This window comes from Arctopsyche grandis, chromosome 11 (genome assembly GCF_051622035.1).
Source record: "Arctopsyche grandis isolate Sample6627 chromosome 11, ASM5162203v2, whole genome shotgun sequence".
NCBI classification, from domain to species: domain Eukaryota; kingdom Metazoa; phylum Arthropoda; class Insecta; order Trichoptera; family Hydropsychidae; genus Arctopsyche; species Arctopsyche grandis.
The window spans coordinates 17995001-18015307 of NC_135365.1; the positions used below are offsets into that span (position 1 = coordinate 17995001).

The 20307-nt window shown below is 32.9% G+C and overlaps 1 protein-coding gene across 1 annotated transcript in view; it reads left to right on the top strand.

The window, feature by feature from the left end:
• Tmlh (Trimethyllysine hydroxylase) overlaps window positions 1-11920 on the top strand; it is a 30845-nt gene extending 18925 nt beyond the window's left edge. The window contains exons 5-8 of the mRNA XM_077440770.1: window positions 109-284; window positions 2024-2248; window positions 3442-3575; window positions 10753-11920. Of these exons, the coding sequence (XP_077296896.1) occupies window positions 109-284; window positions 2024-2248; window positions 3442-3575; window positions 10753-10889 (672 nt within the window). The 3' untranslated portion in view covers window positions 10890-11920. The remainder of the gene's footprint in view (window positions 1-108; window positions 285-2023; window positions 2249-3441; window positions 3576-10752) is intronic.
• Window positions 11921-20307: the final 8387 nt, after the last annotated feature.

Genomic DNA, 20307 nt, shown 5'->3' on the forward strand with positions numbered 1-20307 from the left:
ACCTCTTCCAATATACATACATACATACATATACATATGTATAGGTATATATCCTTATTTTCTCCAGATAACTTTGTACAATAAAAGCATAAAAAAAACAATTTTCAGGTGGCTAACAATATGGAGGACACTGAATTGGTTATTAAAAGGGTCGGCCCTGCAATGCAAACTCTCTTTGGCGGTGTATGGAGTTTCACTTCCAATATGGCGAGAGCTGACACGGCATATACTACCATACCACTTGGACCACACAACGACAACACATACTTTGAAGATGCTGCTGGGTAATTTTATTTTAAATTCAACGCTATTTTCTCCTCTAATAATGTATATTTATAACTACTTACATTTCACACAAGAAATGAAACATATGCTACTCTATCGAATCCACCATGCGGGTGTGAGTACGTCATGCAATACAATGGAATAAAGCCATCGGGTTATAAAAAGACTATGAATTCAAAATATTCACAATTAATATGATACAATGCGAAAATAAAAGCTTACCTTACAACAATTACTGTATTGAAACAACAATCGTCAATGTCACATTCACCCACAACACTATACTCATCTATACATATGTATATATAAAATTGAATGTGTGTCTGTGTGTCTCGTATAGGCTCCTAAACCACAGAACCGATTACGATGGAATTTTCAGAATTTATTGTATGCATGTCCGCAAAGATTACTGTCAAAAAAAATCGCCCAAAAACGGGAATGGGTGTCATTGCAACGCTATAATTTCAAATGTTTTCGCGTGGCGACCAACGTGTTCGCTGCCTCCGTTTTTCCGACAAATGGGAACGGGAACGGGAACGGGAACGAGAACGGTAACGGGAACGGGATAGGGATATTTTATTTATTAAAATTTATTTGAATAGTTTTGTTTTATTAAAATTTATTTGAATATTTATTAAATTTAACGTCACGGATTCTCCGAACCAACGATAGTTACATACATACAAAGTCTCTTTCGAAATTATATATTAAATTATACCAGAATCCGGCGCCCCCCCAGGCTTTCACCCCCGGCGCCCCCCTGGGTCTTCGCCCCGGCACGCCCCGGGCTGTAAAAACAGTTGTCCACAGAGACATCTATGGACAAATTTGCAGCATTTATACAAATCAGTGAAAAATCGAAATACTGAATAGCTCAAATTTTTCAATAGAGATAGGACAGGGATACCAATTTGTAGGAACCGTTTCAATGAAAATCAGATAAATTGCCAAACTCTGATTAGAAACGATCAACTTGCCAACAGCAACGAGTTGGTCAGCAGCAACTAGTTGCATGTGACCCGTGACCTCTTTGTTCGAAAGCATTGTATGCTAACCACTACTCTATGCTGCTAGTTAATATGTATAGAAAAATTCAAATTCAGATCTTGTATGGGATGCGGTGCATCCGCTCTAAAATCACCAGACAAATTTAACGACAGATTAACGGACGGCTGCTTTAAATGCAATTCTCATCTTCTAGAATGATAGATTGCACATCAGATGACGGCTAACCTTTCGATGTGCACAGATGCAATTATTAAAATTGAGTTGGATCTTTCAGGCGAGTTTAATAAGGCAAGATTCGATAAGTTCCGAATCTTGCCTTATTAAATTATCATTCGAGAAAACGAGAATTATGTTTAAAGCTGCCGTTCTGTTAATCTGGCGATTTTAGAGCGGATGCACCAAACCCCTTGTATGATATTAAAATTGTATTACATCATCGATTTTCTCCCCTCTCTTTTGCAGAATGTCATCAAAAGCGTACTATTCATAAACATGTACACATGTACATACATACATATATAGATGAATTTCAAAGGGTTAGCCGATTTCCGGTTTTTCACACTGTTTCGCTATAAATTAGTCGCTTTTTAGTCTAATTTACAAACGAGACCATTTCCCTTCTATTGGAATTGATCTCGGAAAATAAGTTTGCTGTAATCGCACCGGAATTTCGCCGAGAGCAAATTTACTACCGCAACTCTTATCACCTGTGTGTGTTTTTTTTGTTCAGATTGCAAATTCTGCACTGCTTGGAGCATACAGGAACTGGTGGGGATACTTTACTGCTCGATGGATTCTGCGGTGCTGAACGATTGCGAAAGAGCGATAGTAGAGCTTTTGACGTATTGACGAGAGCTCTGCAACCAGCTGAATATTTAGAGAGTGATTGGCATCATTCTTTCACAGCTCCCGTGATTATCGTTGATCCTGCGAATGGACAAATTCAACAAATAAGGTATATTTGAAGTATATATGTGTGTTTATAAGCAATTTATTGGTTAAAGGATTTGTCTAACAGCTGATCTAATACAAGCTCAGAAGCTAACGACGAGCTTGCTACAGTCCCAATCAGCTTTAGATTGCCTTTGGTCCGTTTGGATCTTCGCTCCGCTCATTCTGAAATATAAAATCGGTAGTACTGTACGTAGCTAGTGTTGTGGAAAAATTCAACTTGAAAGTTCAAACTCTATTATTGACTTATATAAAAAACATATTCCGAATATTAACTACTTTCTTATGTTATGAAAAAAATTTTCATAAACACAATTTTATTCGACGTAAAATCTTTAATTTTCTATTATCATATTTTGTCTATTTTTTTAAATATTTTTTTACGCTCTTTATTTAATTTCAGCACATATTCTTATCCAGCATCTTACATTCCATATATTTTCTTGCTACTCTTGATTAGACCTCTTTATTTACCTATCCGAATTTCAAATTAAATACGTTTTTTTTTAATTCCTACACTATATTAATCACACTTCTTACGAATATATATTTACTTTTTTCGGTCATATATATATTTATAGATTGAACATAGAATTTTTGTCTTTTATATGTAAAACTTCACTATTTTAAGCATTCCAGAGTTTAGATCTTAGAAACTATCATTCTCATTTAGTTAACTACCACTCGTAAAATGTTTGATCATTACCAAATGTACGCCAGCAATTTTTAAATAAGTAGAACATGCACAAAAGAAAATATGTTGTTAAACGATAAATAGTGTACGTTTACGTGTACGTGAGATACTGGGGTAATAGGTGAGTCAACCGCGACTCACCAGTGAGTCACTGGCAAACAGGGGGTAATCTAAATTGACAATATTCAATAAACAATATTCTAATTTGGCAATATATAATACATACAAACGTCTTACCACCTGAACTTATATTGCGGTATATTATTATTATATACACAAATAAATGCTTTTAGGCTTTTCCATAGCTTTTAGCTTTAGTCGGCGTAACTCTAGTCTAGTTTTGTATACCAAATTTGTTAGTGCAAAGTTGATAACTACATAGATTTGCATATCGGAAATAGCATAGGTACAAAAAACATACAACTTTTTATATGAAATGAAATTATTACAGATAAACTAATATTATAAATTAAAATTCACATTAAAAAGTTTAATTTTTGCAGATTTAATACGTACGATCGCAGTCCGTATTGTGTTGGTACTGGAGACGACGCTATCGAATATTATGCGGCTTTGAAGGCTTTAGCACGACAATACACATCAGCAGAGACGCAATGGCATTTTAAATTGCATCCAGGTATGAATATGCATAGCCAGAGCTGCAAAAATATTATCAAACTGCAGTAACGTAGCAGTGAAGGGATTCCGTTTGTCGAGCTACAAAACAATTCAACTCAATTAAGTTGCGCTGATGCATGTTAAATGCAATCTCAGAGCGTGAAAGACCCAGTGCAAGTTTCCTAACTAGAAATGTAGAACAAATTTGTCGACGGTACTTTTCATTGAATTTCCCCGTGGATAATAATATAAGAGAACGTGAAAATATGTCAGTTTTTCAATTGGCGAGATTGAGCTTTTCCGACTTTCGTGTGTAAATTTCGTCGCTTAAGGGTTCGCTAAATATGTAGTGTGGGGCTACCCTTTGAGGGTAACGGTGGATTTAAACCGTCTGCGGAGGACCCATGGTCCAGTGAAACATTAGCATGTCCGTCGGTGCTTAAGATCCCATTAGAAAAACCATAAATTACCCCTAGAGGCTCGGCTTTTCCTCTCCGACGAACACGTTTCCTCCGAAGATTCACCACGGCGATTATATGTAAGATCATATACGTTATATTCGTTGGGTCGATTCTATTATATTGCACGTATTTTACCAATGCATAATTTATTTAGATATTATACAATACCATTTGGAAACAAAACGATTCCAAGAAGTGTTGGCTATATGGAATTCTTAACATTTAATAGAATAGAATAATATGCAAATATGCGACTCTTTTCTTCGATGGAATTTTCATAACGCAAACGTCTACGTACAAGATGTTTCATAATTACAGAAAATACAATTGTATGATTTTAATTGAAATGTGATTGGCACTCATTTGGTAAAATTAATCTGATTTTACAACCAGGTCTGCCAAATTGTAATCACTGCGATATTTTATTTTATTTTACATATTTCATTTTACGTGACAGGTTGCGCCAAAGCTGCATCTATTGCCAAAGTTGTACATTTTTTTTTTTTTATAATACATCAATTAATCAAGCACACTCGTATACCAGATTGCTCCAAAGCGACGAGTGTGCTAAAAATATTAAGAAAAGGGTACATGAAATACAAGTAAAATAAATGGAAGTACGTGAAATACAAGTAAAATAAATAGAAGAAAAAAAAATATGACAAAAAATTTTAAAAATTCTTAACTGATCAACTCAACAGTTCTAATTGGTCGCGACCTCCGCAGCCTAGGAAGTGGTGTAGAAAATGTCGAGATATATGACAAATGTCAATGGAACCATCCAGCGAATTTAAGAAACGGAGGCCACGAGGAATGGGAGAATTACTATAAGCCACAGTTCTAGCCAGAGGAGTTTGAAAAGGGGGGCGATGGCGGGTCCATATCAAACTTTCTGGAGCATGAAGGCCCAACTCAGCCAGGATAGACGGACAGGAGATAAAGCCTCTAAATATGGAAAACAAGAACTTGATGAGGGCAACACTCCTCATGTGTTCAAGAAAAGAGTAGCCGACCATACCCATGACGAATTGTGAAGAAAATAAATATGGGTAAATCCCATATTGCTCCTTATAAAGCAGTCGAAGAAATCGTCTTTGAATAAGTTCAAGTTTGATAGATAGAGATTTGGTTGAAGGATTCCAGATCATAGAGACGTATTCCAAGATACTCCTAACTAGAGCATTGTACAGCAGCCTCAGAACAGTGGGATTATGGAAGTATCAAAAATTACGAAAAAAAACCCAAGCATTATTCAGTACTAAACAATTCTAAACACATGAACAATGTATGTAGGTATGTATGTACGTACATCGTACAGGGGAGGGGGGGTCGATTTTATTAGATCTTTTTCAATAGCTAAGATCAGATCTTTCCAGTAGCGTAGATATAACAAACTAAATAAAAGCTTTAAAAAAATCGTGCAGAGAAATGTTATAATAATAGAAGTGCCTTTACGAATAAATAAATTGTGTCAATAATACGCGGTACGTCTATAATCAGTAGAGGTAGGATAGCCAAGGTGCCGCTTATTGTACCATTGTTGTAAATCCTTTGTAAAAAAGGTTCGGCAAACCTTTAACAATGCATTTACAACATTTGAACAATACACGGCCCCCTCAGGCTCCGGTGACTAATAATCAGGGTCATATGGAATATAATCAGGGTCATTACATATTCTCTACTGAAATTAAAGTTTTATTTTGATATAGATTCATTTACAATTTGAGTAAATGGTGGTGTTGGGCGTTGGTGGCGAATCCGTTTCTTTTCTCATTTGGCGGATTATTTTTATCCACTTTTTTGTATTTGTCTGTCCTTGGGAACTCTTAAATTAACGTGTAATGTATAGTTTCAACAAAAATATGTATAATGAGCGATGTTTATATTAATTTAACTTAAATAATTGGTTATCAATATAATTGAGTATTCGGCGCCACCAGGAGAAATGTTTTTACATTTATTTAAAAATAATTTTTACATTTCTCTGGTGCCACCCCTGAAATTTTATGTAGAATGCGGGCGATCGCAATGACACTTTATTACTGACACAATTTATTTATTCGTAAAGGCACTTCTATTATTAAAACATTTCTCTGCACGCAGTACCGAAAAAAATATTCTACACGGAACGCCACTGTTTAGAACGTTGCAATACGACGCAAAATACATATGTATGTATGTAGGTAGTTCAGAATAATTGAAATAAGAAAAACTTTGGTGACTTTTGGGTCTTCGTGTACAATATTAAAGAATCCATACGCTGCGCTGGCGCTCTCGAGACTACCGAGCCGTAACTTACCTAAGTTTCTGAAACTTTTTTAATGTAAGGCCGCTTCCGGTCGACGTTGAAAGTCTCAAAACCACCGTCACTAGTTATCGACTCGACCTGCGACTTAGCTATGCAAAATTCGTCCCGAAAGAACGCGAGGGTTGCGCCGCTAGTCGACGTAATTAATTCGGTCGACGAAAACTCGCGCAAAAACGGCTCAAAATCCCACCCCCCCCCTCTTTCTCCATCATCTCTACTTTGCATTTGGCCCCTGTCGTTGTTTCGCATCGACCTGTCGGAAAAACGGCAAACTAGTCCAATTAAAAGCCCTACAAGGCGGCGATGAACTCGGATGAGACGTTTGATTGGACAAACTTTGATGTTTTACACGTCTTTACTTTATCAGACTTTTGTCGGGTGGCCCTCCGTCTTTCTCGTTCGCATATCAATGAATTGAAACAGAGCGAACGAGCGGTATTAATTCGCCTTTACTTTTTAGTACGTTCCTGGTGTTACATTTACATTTATGTGGCACTTAAATTGAGTGTGTACTTGGCCAAAAGAAGAGCGTACTTAAATGTCGTACTTTTAAGGGTTTCATTTATAATGTGGATGTTTTTTTAGTAATTTAGCAATTTCTTTGTGAATGCTCGAGTAGAATAACTCACTTTTTCTTAAATATCACCATCTTAGAATTTCACATTATAGAGCAAAGATATGAATTGCTAAAAATTATAAGATATCTTACATTTGTGATTTTTTTAATGAAACGTAAAATAAATTCAATATTTTAATATATTATATACATATAGCCAGCAGCATAGCTCAGTCGTTAAGCTTCTGCTTAGCGTCGAGAGGCGCCAGGTTCGATTTCTGGGTCCGGGCCTCGAATGAAAATGAATTTTTCAGAGTATGCTGTTGGTCAGACCTGGATTTGTGACTCCAGGTTGATCGCAAATTGCCAATTTTCTCTGATTTCATTGTTGAAACTGTTCCCGGAAAAAAAATTGGCTAAAAATCCTTCCTACCTACTATGTCACCACTATTTGAAGTATGATTGATGTACAATAAAATTTATGTACAATTCATAGATGTCTTGTTAATTTGCGAGTTTTTCAGTGTCTCGTAATTCAACGACTTGTAATAAAAATGCTGCATTTGTAATTGTAATTGCAATTTGTAATTGGCCAGGAAGGCGCATTGGGATTTACCTGTAAGGCCTTCCCGGTATATATTTTTATTGTCACAAATCAATACACACTCGCCATTACAGATTTGCTCCAATGCGACGGGTGTACGTTAATGAAATACATAAACAATCAGAAATCAGACATACAGTAATACATACATATACAATCAGAATATATAGAATATAACAATAATGAAATACATAAACAAATCAGAAATAATTATCATAGTGACATCTATGGATTTCAGATTACTGTGTATAATTAATACAAATTATACACAGGCAGATTTTTGTGACAACAGGATTAGATTTTTTTAATACCAATTTTCAGGAACCGTTTCAGCAATGATCAGATAAAATTGGCAAACTCTGATAGAGAAACGATCGATTTGGAGTCACAAAACCCCCAAATCTAACCAGCAGTGGCGAGGACACGAACCTATGACCTCAGTGATGCTAAATATATACGCTATCACTAAGCCAAACTGCTGGCTAATATGTAAAAATAAAAATAAAATATGTACCCAGAGAAATGTAATAATAATAGAAGGGCCCTTACGAATAAATAAATTGTGTCAATATTACGCGGTACGTCTCCATAACTACGCTTCAACGCACGGAATACAATTAGATCAATTTACTTTTAAAATTGTATCCCATGTTGTTTATTGTGTGTTTTTGAATATATTGTGCAATTTTTAACGATGCTTTCCCATCTTGCAAGTAGTATAAACAAACAGAGAAGATTTTATCGGACATACGTCGAACACCAAGCACCAAATACGACTGATGCTAAAATTATTTAAGAATGTATGTGGACAATAGTCACTTGACAACAATATAATGCCTAAAGCCACTTCTATTATTATAACATTTCTTTTTATGTACCTACATACATACTTCTAGCTTTTCTACCATATTTTATTTATTATTTAATTTACACCAAGAAGGCCTAACAGGTAAACCCAATGCACCTTCCTGGCCAAAGACAATTATATAAACATATATGTACACCCTCCATATATACACAAATTCTTACACGTATACACAAATACACATACATACATTCATAAATATAAAAATACACATATATACATATACATACATACACACCTACACATATATATATATATATATATATATATATATATATATATATATATATATATATATATATATATATATATATATATATTCACATATACATACATACACATATACATATACATATACATATACACATACACATACATTACATACATCCATAAACATACAAACATTATACATGCATATACACATAAACACATAAATACACATAAATAAAGATAAATTACTCATATATATATATATAAATAAAAAATAGCATACATATATAAATAAAGATAAAACCAACATACATACACATTATGCTAAATAAGAACATTACAAAATGAAAACAATATGTGTAAATATGTATGTAGCTAGAAGTCATTTAAAATATGCTGCCTGACAGAACTGTATGATGAAGTAAAAACATCAAGGCTCCCAGAAATCACATTATCAAGCACATTAGTTCTGGCCCGAATAGGCAGGAATAGAGTTCTGGAGCGAGATTCTCTCAGTTTCTCAGGTACTCTAAGTTTAAGATTACACAGAACTTCAGGAAGATGACATTCACCCCTTAGAATTTTTATATATAATTAATTATATAATAATATATATAATTAGACGATGTTCATCTTTTAATATAATCTTTACAGATGATCATTGACGCAAATATTGTTACAATTCTCTTGACATTATACCAGTAAAATATAAAAATCTACCAATATTATATTCAGCCAAAATTCGGAGAAAGAAATTTACCCGAAAAAATACATTCTTTCTTAGTTTATTTTTAAATATTTTCAATTAATAAAATAATTATTAGTTGTCCCCACATATAATAAATTTGCATGTAAATATCATCGGATATGATATATTCACTTTCGCAATGTTGCCACGTCTCTTAAGCGTTATAATAACCAAGCACCATATTTTTCATTTATCATTTCATGTTTTTGAACTGCGCAGTTTTCAATTCTTAAATGATCGAAATATTAATTTTATTTCATAATACAAATAAAATATTGCTCAATGTAACATTTATATAAATATATTTAATTAATGCGAAATTTATTTTTCTAATGCGTAGATGATTCCTTATAAGGAGCAAAGTTATTTTTTTCTAAATGGACCGTTAAATCGTACTTCGTAAAAATATTTATTATAAATCGGAACTTCATACATTTTAATTATTTTTAAGAAACAATGCAGATTAGGTTATTCTACCCTATTCAACGATTTACATATGTACGTACATACATTAGCCAGTGGTTGTGTTTATGTTTAGCACCAAGAGGTTCCTGGGTTCGATCCCGTGCTAATCTTTAATACTGCTGGTCAGACTTGGATATTTGTGACTCCAAGTCGATCGTTTCTTATCAAAGTTTATAAATGTATCTGATTTCATTATTGAAACGGTTCTTCCATTAAATTGGAAAAACTATCCTACCCGCTGTCACAAATATCTAAATTTGATGTATGTATGTACAATATGTAAACATTTATGTACAAGTCTAAATCCATAGGTGTCTCTATGGATTCATCCATTAATTAATTACTTGTTAATTTCGTGTTCTTCAGCCTCTCAAAATACAGCGATTTATTTAATAAAAATGCTACAATGTTTGTAATTAATTAATTTTCTAGTAAGGTGCACTGGGGTCTTCCTATTAGGCCTTCCTGGTATATATCTATGTAAAATAAAATAAAATAAAATATATATATATATATATATATATATATATATATATATATATATATATATATATATATATATATATATATATATATATATATATATATATATATGAATGTCTCAAATCTCATTAAAATGCAAGAGATGATCTCGGATTGATAGTGATTTCAAAGTTAAAATTACGTCGTATCGGACCTACCGCTAAAATGTACTCACACGAATAGAAATTCAATTCTATCCACATCAAAAGCAATGCCTTTAAAATATCATCTTACTGGCTTCCCCATCTTTTCAGTAATTCGACCTAAGATAAACACTATATATTACTCCAAAATTATACACATGCATGTATAATATATGTACGTATATATGTAGGTATAAATACATTTAAAGTCGGACCGATAAATATGGAGGTGGAAAATTTAGTGTCACCTCACAAGCATGAACTCCATATTGAACCAAATTGAAGCATTGTACTAACACGTTGTAATATTTCAGGTAGAGTGATGTTCTTCGACAATTGGCGAGTGCTGCACGGTCGCACTGGATTTACCGGTAAACGAGTCCTCGGAGGGGCTTACATCTCCAGGAGAGACTGGTTGAGTGCTGCACGTGTGCAAAACCTACTTACATGACATGCCTAAAATAAAACAACATACATATATGCATATACCCGAGTATGTTACGCTTCATTATATAATATTTCGTAACAATGTTGTAATATAAAATTAACTATGCAATAAATTTGACATGTAATTTTTATTAATGCTTTTGATCCAAAATATGTACTTATGTACATATGTGCGTGTACGACGATTGAACGGTAGTATCTCTTGTGGGACTAATATTTCAACCGGAATAAAGTGACTGTCTTGCACGCATCACTTCCGGGACCGATGGCCCCTTCATCATTAATAATGGAGGACAATAAAAACTTGGAAATGATGATGACATAAAAATCACGTTTTATCGCAATGCCCTAGAGGCGGCTTTGTCGGTCAAAGCTATGAAAAACAATGCAATATCATATTTTATAACTTTAATGCAAAAAGTTGTGCTAAATCATATACCTATGTATATATCATATGCATATAAATTTATACATTAAATTTTAGAGTTAAGTTCGTTAAGATAGTTCAACAATGTGCGCCAGTTGTAATATATGTATGTATATAACAGTTGAGTTTTGACAACTTTGATATTTGCTAGATATTACGAATAAAGTTAATTAGTACCATATAACGATAGCTCTAAGAATGTGTTCAAAACAAAAATGTGAGTTTCCATCTCAATTTTCTACTCAAATGATGTTTTCGCGAAAACTTTACCTTTCCATTTTACCTGGTACCAACTTTATAGTTGTACCAGGTAAAATGAACTGTAATTTCAGTTGTAATATATTTTGACCAGTTGGAATGTAATAAGCCAAATGAATCAACTTACGTGGGTTTGACGGAATATATTCCAACTATTCAAGATATATTACAACTGAAAATACACTTCAACTACAACGGTAGTTGGTACCAGGCTAGATAGAATATATTCCAACTAGTCTAAATATATTACAATTGGAATGTGTACTTCAACAATAACATATGTATATGTATGTACTAGATAAGTTTTTATGTATGTTTTAATTAAATTTTTTAATCAATTTCATTTTATGAAAAGTGTCGTATCTTGAAAAATTTCAATTTGTATCGCTTGTTTATGAATATACATATGTTATTCAATTTGAAGAATCATTTTCAAATATAGGAAGGTTTCAGATATGAAGAATAAAAAACAGTAATCAAAAATTTTCTTTAAAAAGTGTGTGCAGATGAAAAATGTGGACACATTTTTGAATGAAAATTACTTTGATGTGAGTTTGAAACTCAGTTTTTACTTTGCCATATACTTTCCTGGAGATTTTATAAGTTCAATTGGGTCAAATACCCTTCAGATACGAAGCCTTTGATACAATTTTCTACTATCTATGTAGGCATGCATACATATAACGAGAGCAACTTCTTCTTCAGTTTCAATTTTATTTTAAATACTACATTTTTACAATAGGTACAATAACAGGTTGTCCCAAAGCGATACTTATGGCCAAACGTATTAATACTGTAAAGTAGGTGATTGGTGCTCGTCGATCACTAGTTTACTAGCACTGATCACCTGATCTCGCCTTCGCGCCACGAAGGCCCAACGTATGAATAAACCGTATATAACAACCAATAAGGTCTCGCGACTCATCGACCAATGATCTCTCTCTGTGCTGAGAGTACACGCTGTGTATAAATATTCGGCGGATCTCTTCCGTGATTCATTTGTAGCTGGATCATCGATGAGACAACAATAAACTACCTCGAACACTACTGCCCGCGCCTTTCACTCCAATCTCAGAAACCCCTCTACACTTCCACGCTACAATACTGTTGCGTAGGGGTAGGTGGAGGATCCAAATAAAAGGCCAAAGTCGCTTCCCAGCATTTATTGGGTGATTAAGGAGATTCACGCACTGCCAGTGCTCTGTCCAGAATGCCTTCATATGGCCTAAATACCTGCTTATAAAAGGGCAGGTTGCTCACTGCATCTTCCTTGACGCGTTTGTTTACCTATTGTTATAGTCACGTACCAGATATGCAGTCTCACGCTGTCAGTTCTGAGAACTTTAACGGAAAGCGACCGAATGCCGTTACCGACCACTAAGTCCATTTGGGGGGTCTCCATTGTTAGCCGACAGCAGTTAAGCCTGGAGATAATTCTCGAAAACCAATTATAGCGGCGGCTTCTTTTAGCATATGCTACAATACTAATTTGTTGACTATATACCTATGTATGTACATTCTACAATGTACATAGGTATATAGTCAACAAATTAAGCGAGAAACGGTTGGGAGAGGGAGAGGATGCTGATTTTATTTGATCCGTCACAACAATTAAGTAAGGCAAACTGGTAAGCCATTGGAAACTGGAAAATCTTGATTTTTCTTTAAAAATTTATTTTTCTGAATTATCTCATCTCTCAGTTTTCAAAGCTTTTCAAATATGACTGAATAAACATGGTAAATTTCGCATGCAAACATATAATTAGACAAACAATGAATTTGTCACGGCATTGTTTTCATATAGTTTTGGATAATAATATTTGAAACGTTCACAACAATATCGTTTGAAGCGTTTTGGTTGTGTTTTTGTTTTAGCGTTTTTTTGTTAAACTTTAACATTTGACTAATTTATGAAAGCGCAAATAAAACGCTTAGCGAAACAATTGAACTGAGGTCGTATTTTTTGAAAATTCATAAAACGTTCGTCGCACAGATTTTCAGCGTCCTTTGTTTTACGCGAGAGTCATGGCATTTTTTTCGCGAAAATTCGAGGTTTTCGCTATTGTCGCGAGCGATTTTTCTCTTTTTTCCACCACACCGCTGAAAATGGCGAAACACAACGTCGAGAACAATGAATTATGCTCTCTAATTTGACATATTAATTTCAGCGCCGAAAAAGTTGAACGACACCTTCACAAAAAAAAAAAAAATTAAATTCTTTTTACAACCAAGATAAAATGTATCAAACTTACAATTTCATAGTTTTATTGTTTCTTTATGATTGCCTCACTATGGTTTGTTCTGCTGTCCAGACCTTGGATTTCGGACTCCAAGTCGATATCAGAGTTTGCCAATTCATCTGATTTTCATTGAAGCGGTTCCAAAAAATTGGCAACCATACCCATTTTCTTACAAAATCTCGAGTTTTCAGCAATCTCGAATTTCGCTGAATTGTATAAAATACTGCAAATTTACACATTTGACCATTAATGCCTTTGTGGATGTTAATTGATATGCATTTACTGAATTGTTTTAAAAATGCTGCAAATTTACAAATTTGAACATAGTCTATTCCGTATGTCTGTCTGTCTGTATGTCTGTCTGTGTTTCTGTATGTCTGATATAACGCTCGCTGTACTCACAGCTAAACCACTGCCAAAACATATATAAGAATACAATAACAAAAGAAAAAAACTTTTATATATACTGATCGCTACAAATTTTTTCGCATATAATTTACCGCCATCTATTGAAAATAATAGATGGCGGTAAATTAATCGGTAATCCGAATATAATATGAACATAATAACAGATCGAGAAAAAACATCTATACATACTATATACTATTTGCCGCCAATGTTTCCTCTTGGGCAATAAGTTTCTGAGCATTGAGCGCCATCTATTGAAAATTTATTTAATTAATCAATTAATTGTTCTATTGATTATTTATATTGTTTACATGTAGGTTTTTTCCTTTTTTTAATATTAAACAATAAATAAATATTAAATCAAATATATTAAAAAGATATTTGAAAAAAATCGAACACATGACCGACGATTTTTTTAATTTAATTTAATTTTTATTCAATAACTAATATGCCAACACCCATGCGATGATATGTCATCGGGTACAACACTATTTCATAATAATACTTGTATCAAATGTACAATGTTTCTGGCCAGGAAGGCGCATTAGGGTTACCTGTTCGGCCTTCCTGGTATAAATTAAAATAAATAAAATAAAAAATATATATAAACATTATCAGTATCGCTGTGGGATTATTATGCAGACAGGTACAATACATGGTGTATTTCAAGATCGTCATAAAAATGTGTAACGATATAAGAAGCTTGAAAAATATCACCGTTATATTGGCCATTACGATCGTTCGCAGCAGTCGAAATCAAACCGGAGCGGAATTACTCCTCCGTTTTATATTCGAGAGTGATCATCGTACATTAAGCTCATAACGTATACGCGAAGAGATCACTGCCTTAATGGCTGCCTTTGATGGTGATACGCGAATAAAGGCCCCTCCGAATGTGAAGCGATTTTTCTTTCAATCCCTATTCCCCCACCCCCCTCTGCCCCCATCCTACCATTCGACGATAATAATGATAGGAGAAAATGCTTTACGGCGGGATCGATGCTGACCCGATTCGATTTGAAAAAATTAATACCATGCTAAATAAATTCGGCGAAAAGTGTCCCGTCTTCGCTTCGGGAAATGTATCTACGTGTGTGCGGGAACGTTAGTGAGTTTTCACTATCGAAATCGTCTTTCACGAAATGCTCTTCCGTGTGTGGGAAAGTCCTGTGATGTTTGGCCGATATCCAAAAAGATTTCCGCAGCGTGAAAATAAGTGAAAATCGCGACGGCGAGCAGAACAAAACGATTTATAAGCAACAGCGTTAGGTTACGATTAATCATAAAAATAATAGAGATAAAAATAGTATCACACGTGTATGAGAAATTCTATCAAAAAGAACGAAGATTTTTCTTATTTACATATGTTATACATATTTTCATCGATTTTTCGTACGCGGCTATTTTATTTCCTACTATATATGTACATATGTACATACCTACATATATGCATATACATACATATATAATTTATTTAAACTATTTATCATATACATACATATATATTATATGTATCAATATAATATTTGAAAAAAATCCAGCTAATAGCTTGAAGTAGACAAAGAAAATATTCAAAAGATATCCACGATAATCTACAAAGGAAGCAAAATAGACGATTTCTTTGTTTTGAAAAATGAATAAAAATATAAATAATACGTCTAATATATAATTTCGAAAGAAACTTTGTAAGTATGTAATGTTTGGTTGTTTCTATGACGACGATTCGATATGGTTTCGATTAAAATAAATTTAATAAAAAAACAAATGAATAATATTATATTTACTATTAGTCATGTTTAAGTTGTTTATATTACAAATACTGAGCGAAGCCGGGTCAAACAACTGGTATGTAATAAAAATGGGTGCGTGAATGGTAAGCGATTTTAAATTTTGAAAAAAAATCTTTGTAATAAAAACTTTATGATCCAACTAAAGGTTCGCTTATATTATCCGGCACTGAACGTCAACATTTCGGCACGACACTGCACGAAAAAGACTACTTCTATTCATACTATACAGCACCGCCCGTTTCCGGCACGTTCAAAATAAGTCAAAATTGGCTTACATATACCTATACATTACAGAGTGTGATGATCCGGCAAAATATTGCTTGAATCATATAGTGGATTCGATATTGTTACAATATGACATTTCTGAAAATATTTATACTCGTATGACACGTCTGAATATTTCCACAGTAGCCAAATAAAACTGATATATTCTACCTGATATGTTTCAATGACACATACCCTTGTATAATATTAATAGAAACAGCATGGCACAACATTGCACGGAAAAGACTACTTCTATTTATAATATAAGGTACAGCACGGCCCGTTTTTGGCACGTTCATACTTGTTTTGGACGAGTGCAAGGCAAAATCGGCTCACATACATATACATACATTTCAGAACACAATGATACGTATACGATAACCGAAAGTATTCATATGGAAATAGAAACACTTTCGTTAGTACAGGTGCACTTGCCACTATGACGTCAAGTTATACGTGAAGATTTCCACAACCGAATTCTGCATGATACAATTCGGTGACATGTACTGCTGTTAAATATTAATAGATCGTGTCTGTTACTGCCATTAAAATACGCCACGTACATATTACGGAACATATGAATGTATCCATTTAAAATCTACTAAAGGATATTTTTCGTACTGCTGTTTACCTGAAGTTGAAATAAAAATCTTTTACAAAAAGTTTCTTATTCATTTTTTTATCGAAACATTGCAAAAATCATTATCTTTCTGCAGAATACAGTTTGGGTAGCATTGTTTTGAATTGTATTGCTTTAATATAAGACATATACATATCTGGAAGTGGGTTTTAACTATTTTTTTTATATTTAGAAGTAACTTACCGAATTATTACACATAGATTTAAATTTTACACGTCAATACATAGTTGAATGTTTTTAAATAAAAATTTAACTTCAAATTAAAAGATTTTTCACGCCGAATTATATTCTGAAAGACGATGTGATACACGACGGCAAGCAACAAGTCAAAGCCAACAATTTAGCCAAAAGTAATAAATAGCGTTGCTATTGATACAATTGTATTTGATTCTATACTTACCATATTACAAAGCTCTCTTTGTTTGTTCTGTTCTTGTTTGTTCATATTTGAACCAAGTAACAATGAAGCTATTTTAGAAACAAAATCTATTCGAAATTAATTCATACAGTCTTTGAACATTTTGAAATACCCAATTCACACCTTTTGAATCGTCATATTATCCACTCTTAATTGAAAAATACGATGTGAATACGAGGGGGCATTAGATTGAGTGTGCAGCTGGAGGTGAAGATGAAGCCGAAGCGACAATTGTCCCCTCTCTACGTAAAGCTGAGGCCCAGTTGATAAGGGGAGGCTTAATTGTCAAGCACAATGAGAGCCTTCAACAACGTACATACATATCCCTAGTTTTATACACTTATGCATATCTATATTGGAACCTGTAAACCAGGGATGGCCACTAAAATTTGTGTGTGAATTACCTGTCGATAGCTATCGAATTTTGATCTAAATTAAAGTAAATGTGCCATATATGTACCTTATCAGGAGTTTCATATAAATTGGACCAATCTTTGCTTAGTTATTTTATTGCATTGAAAGCACATATTATATTTAATTTTAGTAAGAATTCTTTTCTTGAACAAATGCCAATGATGTGTTTTATTAAATAATTATAACAACTGAACATTTCTAACAAAATTCAATTAAAAATACAAATAAATAAACAAATGACGGTCGCCGTATATGTTCATATATAATAATACATTTTTAGGAATTCGAAAACAAATTTTCTCATAAGATTCTGTACATAAACGTATCAAATCGCAATTCGCAATATTTCATCCTTTATCATGGTCCTTCGCGTAATTGAGGATTGCGGCTTACGTATGTATGTATGTGTATCATGAATTTCTCTTTGATTTTGTATGAACTGGAAGCATCACTGAGATAACGACGGATACTTCAGAGGGATTGTAAACTTATAAATATCTGTTTACTTATAAAACAATATATGTATATTTATTTTCATTATTTTGACATTTAAATTCGTTCCTTTTAAAATTGTGTGGCAATGCCTCTCAAAGAAATGCTTTCAGTAAAAACTAAAATGAGATTTATTTTTAAACATGGAAAACGCATTTTTGTTTTATATTTCTGAAAACAAAAACCTGAATTCTCATTATCATTTCTAAAAACTAGAGTAAAAGTACTACTTCCGGCTCAGATAAAAATATTTAAAAAATATAAAATTATAAAAATTATTATTTCTAGTACATGTAAAAAAATCAGTCCGATTCAGTTAGTAGTTTGGGAGAAAATCGAATTCAAAAACTTAAAAAAAGAGGACACCTATAAGGGGAGGTACCATTTCCGGTCAACTTAAAAATTTGAAAAAAATTTACGTAGTGTCAATAAGAATTTCAGTAACCGATACTATGTTTCGGTTTGATAGGACTCACGGTGTTGAAAAAATCTCCAAAATACACAAACACACACACACACACACACACACACACACACACACACACACACACACATTTTTTCTAGATCATGAAAACGTGATCAGTAATCGATTCTGAGTTCGAATCAGTCAAAATCTTGAGTTCGAATTTTCGCATGATCACAAAACTTCATCTATTGTTACTACGTACATAGATAAAGTAAAAAATCAACAAAATAGCTAGTAATTTTACGCATTTTGAATCCTTTTTTAGTTGGATATTGGTGTTAATCATCATTATCACAGCCATATATCTCCGTGCTTTAATTATTTTAAGCTTTCTATTCTGTGTATAGTCAAACTTACATATGAGCCGTCTAGTTTCAAAACCAGATGAGTCAGTTTTTAGAAATTTTTCAGGAACAAGGAAAAAATTATAAATAGCTTAATTTTTATTTTTATTTTTTTTTAATATTTTATATAAACTGGTTAGAGATGTTTACATCCTTGACTGTATTTTCACTTTTGACCAATAACTACGAGACTTATCTGATTTTGAAACAAACCTTGACTTTAGCTAAGTAATTCAATAGGATGTAAATTGCTTTGAACTTTCTTACTTGGCCAACATATGGATCCGTATTTTGACCTAACAAAAATAACAAAAAATGAAAATTGAAAAAAATGGATCTATCTGGTTTTGAAACTAGACGGCTCATATGTAATTTATATTTCAAGAGACAAATCTTAGTCAGCATGGGATACATTTCGTTCAACATAACAACTGCTTTCAAAGAGTCTGCTTAACAGTTTTAATACAACATTGCGAATCTGTTATTGAAAAAGTTTGAAATATGTATCATCTAAATAAAAATATGTAGTTAAGTTTGAAATATGTATCATGTAAATATGTACACTAGGATTTTGAAGAAATTTATATAGTGATTCAATTCGATTCGATTCTATTTTTTGTCATTTTCTCATCTCACTTTTTATTTTAAAAAGAAGCTCCAAACTTATTTGACTATTGATATTTTCTCGATTTCCAAATAAAAATTTCAGTGCTCCTTTTGCAGCTAGCAATGCTATTTTAATGTATTTAAATAATGCCTTTAATTTAATATGTTGCGTCAATAAGCTTAAATTCTAATGTAAATTATATCTCATATATAATATTTTTAATTAATTTTTCTTTATAAATAATTATAAATTTAACAAATATAATATTTTTCATTTTATTAATTTTTAGAACCTGAGAGGTTCCAGGTTCGTGCCCTGGTTTGTCATTGATTGAAAAGAATTTATTTTGGGTATGTCTGCTACAGACCTGTAAATTCAAGTCGATTGTTTTCTATCAAAGTTTGCCAATTTATCTGATTTTAATTTTGAAACGGTTAGTTTTCAAATAAGCCACCTACCACCTATTTGTCGCCACTAATTTGAATATAATTTCAAATTTATATATGTTTGTAGGTTTAAGTTTAACAATAGGTGTTACTATGGGGCAACCTGTAATGGCACCATGGATAAAATTAATACAATATAATGTCATCGATATTTGGATACATTAACGCCTTTTTGGCTGATTTGAGAATAAGAATATATTATGAATTG